The following is a 12159-nucleotide window of genomic DNA, read 5'->3' on the forward strand; positions in this document are numbered from 1 at the left end:
GAAAACCCGGGGAGGCGCCGGCGCCCAGAGCCAGGAAGACCCGGGGAGGCGCCCAGAGCGAGGAGGACCCGGGGAGGCGCCAAGAGGACACGGGGAGGCGCCCAGAGCCAAGAGGACACGGGGAGGCGCCAGCGCCCAGAGCCAGGAAGACCCGGGGAGGCGCCGGCGCACAGAGCCAGGAAAACCCGGGGAGGCGCCGGCGCACAGAGCCAGGAAAACCCGGGGAGGCGCCGGCGCACAGAGCCAGGAAAACCGGGGAGGCGCCGGCGCCCAAAGCCAGGGATGTGGCGGCGGCACCCAGATCCAGGAGGCGACGGTGCCCACAGCCAGGGAAACCCGGAGAGACGACAGCGCCCTGAGCCAGCGAGACCTGGGGAGGCGCTGGCGCCTAGAGCCAGCGAGACCCGTGGAGGCGCCGGCGCCAGGGCCAGGGAGGTACAGTCATTCGGGATGTGCGCACGTCCACAAGTAATGGTGAAATACACAGGAGCCATCCGCACATCCAGCCAATATACTCTTGGATTTCGTAGATTGTTCAGTTCACAACCCTGGATGTGGATTCTGATCACTTGCTCCAATGGGTAGAATCATTGCGCACTGCACTGCAACTACAACTCCCAGCATCCTCTGCTGACTGCAGCTCATCAAATTCCTCATGTGAAAGGAGAAGATGTGAAAAGCTCGGTATGATGAGCTGAAGCTGTGAACATCAGCAGCGCCTCAGACGGGTAGTAGAAGTCACAGGAAGCACGGATGTCGGCCACGACTGCTGCACGTTGTGTAATATCCTCCCATCAGCTCACAATTCAACCTGCCGTCATCTACAAAACCGAGGGTCTTGGAAATACAGGAGGCATACACCCCAATGGGAAAAGAGGGGATTCATGACATCAGGGGGGTCAGAGCAGGTGGATCTAACCTGTCCCCAATGTGCAGGACTACTCCTCCTGCCGCAGCCAGACTGCGCGCCTGAGATCCCGCTGATCGCCGCTCTTCCCCTTACTGCAGTGATATGTATAAGGGGCACAAAATATAATATCTGCATTCAGATACTAAACCCCCCATTACCCCCACTAACAGCACTCGATAAAAACGCCGAACGGCCGTCGACCATGTCAGGTACTAGTCTATGACAAGATGGAAATGAGGCCCTGACAACCCCAGCACCACCAGATGATGCTGACAACAACGAGCACTGCATTCAGGACGGCGGAGAACAAAGATACGTAATCGTCTGCAGCGTCACCCGATACCACCGGATACCGCCATGATGTGATTCTCAGGACACAGGGGCCGAGACAGGGACTATGGACACTACAGACCACTGTCCTGCCACATACAGCAACCGCAGGGTCAGGGTGCACAGAGCGAGGGAGCAGGGCGGGGGCGCAAGGCACAGAGAGGGGGCGCAAGGCACAGAGAGGGGGCGCAAGGCACAGAGCGGGGGCGCAAGGCACAGAGAGGGGGCGCAAGGCACAGAGAGGGGGCGCAAGGCATAGAGAGGGGGCGCAATGCACAGAGAGGGGGCGCAAGGCACAGAGAGGGGGTGCAAGGCACAGAGAGGGGGCGCAAGGCACAGAGCGGGGGAGCAAGGCATAGAGCGGGGGCGCAAGGCACAGAGAGGGGGCGCAAGGCACAGAGAGGGGGCGCAAGGCATAGAGCGGGGGCGCAAGGCACAGAGCAGGGGTGCAAGGCACAGAGAGGGGGTGCAAGGCACAGAGCGGGGGTGCAAGGCATAGAGCGGGGGTGCAAGGCACAGAGCGGGGGAGCAAGGCACAGAGAGGGGGCGCAAGGCATAGAGCGGGGGCGCAAGGCACAGAGAGGGGGCGCAAGGCACAGAGAGGGGGCGCAAGGCATAGAGCGGGGGCGCAAGGCACAGAGCGGGGGTGCAAAGCACAGAGAGGGGACGCAAGGCACAGAGAGGGGGTGCAAGGCACAGAGAGGGGGCGCAAGGCATAGAGCGGGGGCGCAAGGCACAGAGCGGGGGAGCAAGGCACAGAGAGGGGGCGCAAAGCACAGAGAGGGGGCGCAAAGCACAGAGAGGGGGCGCAAGGCACAGAGCGGGGGCGCAAGGCATAGAGCGGGGGCGCAAGGCACAGAACGGGGGCACAGAGTGGAGGCGCAAAGCACAGAGCGGGGGCGCAAGGCACAGAGAGGGGGCGCAAGGCACAGAGAGGGGGCGCAAGGCACAGAGAGGGGGCGCAAGGCACAGAGAGGGGGCGCAAAGCACAGAGAGGGGGCGCAAGGCACAGAGAGGGGGCGCAAGGCACAGAGAGGGGGCGCAAAGCACAGAGAGGGGGCGCAAAGCACAGAGAGGGGGCGCAAGGCACAGAGCGGGGGCGCAAGGCACAGAGAGGGGGCGCAAGGCACAGAGCGGGGGCGCAAGGCACAGAGCGGGGGCGCAAGGCACAGAGCGGGGGCACAGAGTGGAGGCGCAAGGCACAGAGCGGGGGAGCAAGGCACAGAGCGGGGGCACAGAGTGGAGGCGCAAGGCACAGAGAGGGGGCGCAAGGCACAGAGCGGGGGCGCAAAGCACAGAGCGGGGGCGCAAAGCACAGAGCGGGGGCTGCCCTCCCCCCCAGGCGGACGTGCGGGGACTGCCCTCCCCCCCAGGCGGACGTGCGGGGACTGCCCTACCCCCCCAGGCGGACGTGCGGGGACTGCCCTACCCCCCCAGGCGGACGTGCGGGGACTGCCCTCTCCCCCCAGGCGGACGTGCGGGGACTGCCCTCTCCCCCAGGCGGACGTGCGGGGGCTGCCCTCTCCCCCAGGCGGACGTGCGGGGACTGCCCTCTCCCCCAGGCGGACGTGCGGGGACTGCCCTCTCCCCCAGGCAGACGTGCGGGGACTGCCCTCTCCCCCAGGCAGACGTGCGGGGACTGCCCTTCCCCCCCAGGCAGACGTGCGGGGACTGCCCCTTTGGAGTTTCAGATCTCTGTTACGGTCAATGAATAGATGATTATATGCAGAACTATAATGCCACCTGGATTTAAAGGGGTTGTCTACTACTGGACTCACCTGCTGACACTCCCCTCTTGCAACATCTGATGTGACAAAATAGTGAAGTCTGCAGCCCATCAGCCGCTGCTGATTGGCTGCAGTGGTCACATGACATAATGTCACATCACCAACAGGGAACAGCGCCGCTGCGAGAGGCGAGTATACATGGTGTTCATTATCGATTTAAAAACATTCCTGCTCCTTTCCATTCTCTGTACAATGCTACAAGATCGGACGTCTCCAGCCGGAGATTTACTTGCCCACGCGTCTCACCGGGGTCAAACTCTGGGTCCAGAGGCTCGCTCTTTATGGCTCTCCTCCGCCGCCGCCTGACTCTGGAGACCACCGGATCCTGCTTGGACTTCGAGCTTGTATGTTCTTTATTCTCAAGATTCGAGATGCATGGCAGCCGCTTACCCTAAAAGAGAAGAAGATCATATACAAAAGTCAAATACGGATCATATAGAAGGGATCATATAGAAGAAATTATAGGGGGATCACATAGAAGGGATCATATAGAAGAGATTATAGGGGGATCACATAGAAGGGATCATATAGAAGAAATTATAGGGGGATCACATAGAAGGGATCATATAGAAGAGATTATAGGGGGATCACATAGAAGGGATCATATAGAAGAAATTATAGGGGGATCACATAGAAGGGATCATATAGAAGAGATTATAGGGGGATCACATAGAAGGGATCATATAGAAGGGATCATATAGAAGAGATTATAGGGGGATCACATAGAAGGGATCATATAGAAGGGATCATATAGAAGAGATTATAGGGGGATCACATAGAAGGGATCATATAGAAGGGATATGGGGATCCAAGTTTCAACAGTGCGCAATGATAGTAAGAGGTTTGCCAAGCATGAAAGCGTCAAGAACCTCCCTGGACGTGGGGGAAAGAGGAAAATTGACAGAGATGTCTTCGAAGGTTGGTGCGAATGGTGGAAAAAACACCACGTCAAACATCCAAAGACCTGAAGGCCCACCTGGAACAGTCTGGGATCATAGTTTCAACAAGTACTATACACTGCACACTAAACCAAGCAGAGCTTTATGGGCGAAGGTCAGGGAAGAAACCATTGCTGACGAAAAGACATAAAAAGGAACGACTGATCTTTGCCAAAGAGTACCTTAAGGCTGAGTTCACACGATGCGTTTTTCATGCTTTTCCGCGGCGTCTTTGCAGTTGCGTAAACGCCGCAGAAACGCATTAAAAACGCATGGTAGAAGGGCAGCAATGTTCCCCAATTGAAATCCGCATGTTCTGTGCCCATGATGCGGATTTTTCCACAGCGTAAACGCTGCGGTCAAAAATCTGCAGCATGTCAATTAATTTTGCGGAAACGCTGCTCTTTCGCCGCCATTGACTTGCATTAAACCGCATGGAATCCGCATCACTGTATATGTTGATGCGCTTTTCATGCGGTCTAATGTGCGGATGGTACCCGGGTGTGGAGGAGAGGAGAGTCTCCTCCAGACCCAGGTACCATTAAAAAAAAAAAGAATAAAATAAAAAATATATATATTCTCACCTTCTGACGGCCCGCGCAGCGCTCCTGCTTGGTTCCCCGCACTTCGCGGTTGAATGAAGAAGGACCTTCGCTGACGTCAGAGACATGTGACGGGTCACGTGACGCTGACGTCGGAAGGTCCTAAAGTCTTCACTGCCGGCAGCCGGGACCGAGCGAAGCAGGACACCGGGGGCCATCAGAGGGTAAAGTATATATTTATTTTTTATTTTTTGACATTCACACACTATATAAATCCATGCCGGTTGCATGGATTTATATAGTGTGAAGTTGACAAGCACTTTCCAAGTGATGCTAAAATCGCTTGGGAAGCGCTTGTCAACCCGCATGCGGAAATGAAAGTGAAGACCGCTTCATTTCCGCATGTCCCTGGCAGGAAACCGCATGTACAATCCGCATGCGTTTTTTCCTGCCACAGAAATGCAGAAACGCTCAGGAAAAAATCCTGAGCATTTCTGCATCGTGTGCACATACCCTAACAAACCACAATCCTTCTGGGCAAATGTTCTGTTGACAGTTGAAACAAAAATAGAGCTTTTTGGCAATGCAAAGCAACAGTTTGTTTTCAGTCTGCGCAATGAAGCTTATATAGAAAATAATACCTTACTAACAGTTAAGCATGATGGAGGATCCATAATGCTGTTGGGTTGCTTTTCTGCGTCTGGTACTGGAAGTCTTGACCGTATCACAGGAATTATGAAGTCAGAGAAATTATCAAGAGATTTTAGAGCGAAATGTCCTACAGTGTAAGAAAACTTGGCTTGAGTCTATGATCTAAAATCCAAATATTAATTAGGGGGTCTTTATTCCTGCACATGCTGTTTATTCTGTTTTTTTTCTTTGAAATTGCAGCATGAAAGTTGAAAAACAATGTTTTATTGTTGTATTACTTTGGACCACTAATTAAAAAATCCTGAGGATATAACTTTGGTACATTTCCATTTATTTCTCAAGATATTGTACAGTCTATGAAAAAAATGAAAGGGTGCCAATAATCGTGAGCAGCACTGTAGAACCTACAGTGGCGACCAAAAGTTTAGCATTTTTTTTTTAAAGTGTGATGACTTCTGTCTGGTTGTTGTGACATGTTTTCCCTGGTGATGAACTGAAAGTGCATGAAGTCGTCATTATACAAGACCTTAATTTTACCCACAATGCTTCTGAATATAGTTATGGTCATTTCATTAAAGAAAACTGATGGCCAAAAGTTTTGCATCTACTATTTATTGATCACGACAGAGTAATGCATAAGTTATGGATTGTAAGTAATGAAACTATAGTATTTTGTAGTATAACCTCTTGCTGTAATTACTGCACTGCACCGGCGGGGCATTGACGCCACTCGGGGATTCCAGACATCTCGAGGGATCTTGCTCCATTTGCAAATCTGCAAACAATTCATCTTTATTGCTGTGTGTACAGGCCCCAACTCGTGGCCGTAACTCATCCCAGAGGTGCTCTATAGGGTGTAAATCAGGTGATTGGCTCGGTCAGTGCAACAGGCGAATATTTTTCTTTGCTAAACAATTTTTTACTAAATTGGATGTGTGCTTAGGTTCATTGTCTTGCTGGAATTTCCATCCCCGGCCTACTTTGGTTTTGCCATGTGATGGCACTACATTTTCCAGTATATCCTTGTAGATGGTAGCATTCATATTTTCATCAATTCTACGCAGAGGGCCAATGGCAGATGCAGAAAAGCAGCCCCGTACCAGGACATTGCCTCCACCATGTTTCACTGTAGGTGTTTGGTACCTTACATCATTATGTTTTCCAATTGGGTGGTATATATAGCGCTGCCATCACTACCAAACAGATTGCTATGGGATTCATCCAACCACAACACCTTACACCAATCTAGCTCTTTCCATTGCTCTTTGGCAAACTCAAGTTGGACCTTCCGGTTCTTTGCAGAGATGAAAGGCTTCTTGTCTGGACCTCGTGCATTCACCCTCCTGCTCTCAGCCGTCGCCCACTGTTTGGAGATTCACTTTCACCCCATATTCTTCGTTCACTTCGTGTGAAATCTGTCCAGTACTTTTATGGGCATCAGATACTGACATTTTCTTGATAATGTAATCGGCTCTGGAGGAAGTTTTCGGTGGTCGTCCACTTCTCGGTTTCTCAGCTGTTCCAGAACCTTCTTTTTCTTTCTTTACTATACGTGACTCTGAGAACAGGTGATCCCATTATGACTTCACTCTCAGAATAATAATCAGCTTCCTGACATCGGCGGATACATTTGGCTTAGTCTTTGCCATGTTTTACCCTAAAAACACACATAAAAAATATATGTATATTTCAGGCAAAATTCGACTACCCATGAGAAAACATTTGGCCCAGCAAATGCTGAAAACTAACACATCAAGGATAAAACAACGGCACACACAATTTTCATCCTTTATAGCTGACAACTATTTGCTTCCGGTTACTAAAATCACCAGGAAAATGGCATCAAAACAACCGGACAGAAGGAAACACACTGTAAAAAAATGCAAAACTTCTGGTCGCCACTGTAGATGGGAATCATGTAGAAGGGATCGTATAGAAGAGATTATATGGGGATCACATAGGGATCTTATAGAAGGGATCGTATAGATGAGATTATATGGGGATCACATAGGGATCTTATAGAAGGGATCGTATAGATGAGATTATATGGGGATCACATAGGGATCTTATAGAAGGGATCATATAGAAGAGATTATATGGGGATCATATAGAAGGGATCGTATAGAAGAGATTATATGGGGATCATATAGGGATCTTATAGAAGGGATCATATAGAAGAGATTATATGGGGATCATATAGGGATCTTATAGAAGGGATCATATAGAAGAGATTATATGGGGATCATATAGCGATCGTATAGAAGGGATCATATAGAAGAGATTATATGGGGATCACATAGGGATCTTATAGAAGGGATCGTATAGATGAGATTATATGGGGATCATATAGAAGAGATTATATGGGGATCGCATAGAAGAGATTATATGGGGATCGCATAGAAGAGATTATATGGGGATCATATAGAAGGGATCGTATAGAAGAGATTATATGGGGATCACATAGGGATCTTATAGAAGGGATCGTATAGATGAGATTATATGGGGATCATATAGAAGAGATTATATGGGGATCGCATAGAAGAGATTATATGGGGATCATATAGAAGGGATCGTATAGAAGAGATTATATGGGGATCATACAGGGATTTTATAGAAGGGATCATATAGAAGAGATTATATGGGGATCATATAGAAGGGATCGTATAGAAGAGATTATATGGGGATCATATAGGGATCTTATAGAAGGGATCATATAGAAGAGATTATATGGGGATCATATAGGGATCTTATAGAAGGGATCATATAGAAGAGATTATATGGGGATCATATAGCGATCGTATAGAAGGGATCATATAGAAGAGATTATATGGGGATCACATAGGGATCTTATAGAAGGGATCGTATAGATGAGATTATATGGGGATCATATAGAAGAGATTATATGGGGATCGCATAGAAGAGATTATATGGGGATCGCATAGAAGAGATTATATGGGGATCATATAGAAGGGATCGTATAGAAGAGATTATATGGGGATCACATAGGGATCTTATAGAAGGGATCGTATAGATGAGATTATATGGGGATCATATAGAAGAGATTATATGGGGATCGCATAGAAGAGATTATATGGGGATCATATAGAAGGGATCGTATAGAAGAGATTATATGGGGATCATACAGGGATTTTATAGAAGGGATCATATAGAAGAGATTATATGGGGATCATATAGAAGGGATCGTATAGAAGAGATTATATGGGGATCATATAGGGATCTTATAGAAGGGATCATATAGAAGAGATTATATGGGGATCATATAGGGATCTTATAGAAGGGATCATATAGAAGAGATTATATGGGGATCATATAGGGATCGTATAGAAGGGATCATATAGAAGAGATTATATGGGGATCACATAGGGATCTTATAGAAGGGATCGTATAGATGAGATTATATGGGGATCATATAGAAGAGATTATATGGGGATCGCATAGAAGAGATTATATGGGGATCGCATAGAAGAGATTATATGGGGATCATATAGAAGGGATCGTATAGAAGAGATTATATGGGGATCACATAGGGATCTTATAGAAGGGATCGTATAGATGAGATTATATGGGGATCATATAGAAGAGATTATATGGGGATCGCATAGAAGAGATTATATGGGGATCATATAGAAGGGATCGTATAGAAGAGATTATATGGGGATCATACAGGGATTTTATAGAAGGGATCATATAGAAGAGATTATATGGGGATCATATAGGGATCTTATAGAAGGGATCATATAGAAGAGATTATATGGGGATCATATAGGGATCGTATAGAAGGGATCGTATAGAAGAGATTATATGGGGATCACATAGGGATCTTATAGAAGGGATCGTATAGATGAGATTATATGGGGATCATATAGAAGAGATTATATGGGGATCGCATAGAAGAGATTATATGGGGATCGCATAGAAGAGATTATATGGGGATCATATAGAAGGGATCGTATAGAAGAGATTATAGGGGGATCATATAGGGATCTTATAGAAGGGATCATATAGAAGAGATTATATGGGGATCATATAGGGATCTTATAGAAGGGATCATATAGAAGAGATTATATGGGGATCGTATAGAAGGGATCGTATAGAAGAGATTATATGGGGATCATATAGGGATCTTATAGAAGGGATCACATAGAAGAGATATGGGGATCATATAGGGATCTTATAGAAGGGATCATATAGAAGAGATTATATGGGGATCATATAGGGATCTTATAGAGGGGATCATATGGGGATCATATAGAAGGAATCGTATAGAAAAGATTATATGGGGATCATATAGGAATCTTATAGAAGGGATCATATAGAAGAGATTATATGGGGATTATATAGAAGGAATAGTATAGAAGAGATTATATGGGGATCATATAGGGATCTAATAGAAGGGATCATATAGAAGAGATTATATGGGGATCATATAGAAGGAATCGTATAGAAGAGATTATATGGGGATCATATAGGGATCTAATAGAAGGGATCATATAGAAGAGATTATATAGGGATCATATAGAAGGAATCGTATAGAAGAGATTATATGGGGATCATATAGGGATCTAATAGAAGGGATCGTATAGAAGAGATTATATAGGGATCTTATAGAAGGAATCGTATAGAAGAGATTATATGGGGATCATATAGGGATCGTATAGAAGAGATTATATAGAAGAGATTATATGGAGATCATATAGAAGGAATCGTATAGAAGAGATTATATGGGGATCATATAGGGATCGTATAGAAGATTATATGGGGATTATATAGAAGGGATCGTATAGAAGAGATTATATGGTGATCATATAGAAGGGATCGTATAGAAGAGATTATATGGGGATCATATGGGGATCTTATAGAAGGGATTGTATAGAAGAGATTATATGGGGATCATATAGAAGGGATCGTATAGAAGAGATTATATGGTGATCATATAGAAGGGATCGTATAGAAGAGATTATATGGGGATCATATGGGGATCTTATAGAAGGGATTGTATAGAAGAGATTATATGGGCATCATATAGAAGGGATCGTATAGAAGAGATTATATGGGGATCATATAGAAGGTATCATATAGAAGAGATTATATGGGGATTATATAGAAGGGATCGTATAGAAGAGATTATATGGGGATTATATAGAAGGGATCGTATAGAAGAGATTATATGGGGATCATACAGGGATCTAATAGAAGGGATCGTATAGAAGAGATTATATGGGGATTATATAGAAGGAATAATATAGAAGAGATTATATGGGGATCCTATAGGGATCTTATAGAAGGGATTATATGGGGACCATATAGAAGGAATCGTATAGAAGAGATTATATGGTGATCATATAGAAGGGATCGTATAGAAGAGATTATATGGGGATCATATGGGGATTTTATAGAAGGGATCTTATAGAAGGGATTATATGGGGACCATATAGAAGGAATCGTATAGAAGAGATTATATGGTGATCATATAGAAGGGATCGTATAGAAGAGATTATATGGGGATCATATGGGGATTTTATAGAAGGGATCGTATAGAAGAGATTATATGGGGATCATATAGAAGGTATCATATAGAAGAGATTATATGGGCATCACATAGAAGGGATCGTATAGAAGAGATTATATGGGGATCATATAGAAGAGATTATATGGGGATTATATAGAAGGGATCGTATAGAAGAGATTATATGGGGATCATATAGAAGGGATCGTATAGAAGAGATTATATGGGGATCATATAGAAGGTATCATATAGAAGAGATTCTATGGGGATCATATAGAAGGGATCGTATAGAAGAGATTATATGGGGATCATATAGGGATCGTATAGAAGAGATTATATGGGGATTATATAGAAGGAATCGTATAGAAGAAATTATATGGTGATCATATAGAAGGGATCGTATAGAAGAGATTATATGGGGATCATATGGGGATCTTATAGAAGGGATCATATAGAAGAGATTATATGGAGATCATATAGAAGGAATCGTATAGAAGAGATTATATGGGGATCATATAGGGATCGTATAGAAGAGATTATATGGGGATTATATAGAAGGAATCGTATAGAAGAGATTATATGGTGATCATATAGAAGGGATCGTATAGAAGAGATTATATGGGGATCATATGGGGATCTTATAGAAGGGATTGTATAGAAGAAATTATATGGGGATCATATAGAAGGGATCGTATAGAAGAGATTATATGGTGATCATATAGAAGGGATCGTATAGAAGAGATTATATGGGGATCATATGGGGATCTTATAGAAGGGATTGTATAGAAGAGATTATATGGGCATCATATAGAAGGGATCGTATAGAAGAGATTATATGGGGATCATATAGAAGGGATCGTATAGAAGAGATTATATGGGGATTATATAGAAGGAATCGTATAGAAGAGATTATATGGTGATCATATAGAAGGGATCGTATAGAAGAGATTATATGGGGATCTTATAGAAGGGATTGTATAGAAGAAATTATATGGGGATCATATAGAAGGGATCGTATAGAAGAGATTATATGGTGATCATATAGAAGGGATCGTATAGAAGAGATTATATGGGGATCATATGGGGATCTTATAGAAGGGATTGTATAGAAGAGATTATATGGGCATCATATAGAAGGGATCGTATAGAAGAGATTATATGGGGATCATATAGAAGGGATCGTATAGAAGAGATTATATGGGGATTATATAGAAGGGATTGTATAGAAGAGATTATATGGGGATCATATAGAAGGGATCGTATAGAAGAGATTATATGGGGATCATATAGAAGGTATCATAGAAGAGATTATATGGGGATCATATAGAAGGTATCATATAGAAGAGATTATATGGGCATCACATAGAAGGGATCGTATAAAAGAGATTATATGGGGATTATATAGAAGGGATTGTATAGAAGAGATTATATGGGGATCATATAGAAGGGATCGTATAGAAGAGATTATATGGGG

The 12159-nt window shown here is 45.0% G+C and overlaps 1 protein-coding gene across 3 annotated transcripts in view; it reads right to left on the reverse strand.

The window, feature by feature from the left end:
- Positions 1-12159, reverse strand: part of BCORL1 (BCL6 corepressor like 1) — a 112203-nt gene that overhangs the window by 26059 nt on the left and 73985 nt on the right. For all 3 annotated transcript variants that reach the window (XM_073642207.1, XM_073642205.1, XM_073642208.1), the window contains exon 5: positions 3274-3418. In XM_073642207.1, coding sequence (XP_073498308.1) covers positions 3274-3418 — 145 coding nt within the window. The remainder of the gene's footprint in view (positions 1-3273; positions 3419-12159) is intronic.

Source organism: Phyllobates terribilis, unplaced genomic scaffold (genome assembly GCF_046119375.1).
Source record: "Phyllobates terribilis strain yellow unplaced genomic scaffold, ASM4611937v1 Scaffold_7__3_contigs__length_470593459, whole genome shotgun sequence".
NCBI lineage: Eukaryota > Metazoa > Chordata > Amphibia > Anura > Dendrobatidae > Phyllobates > Phyllobates terribilis.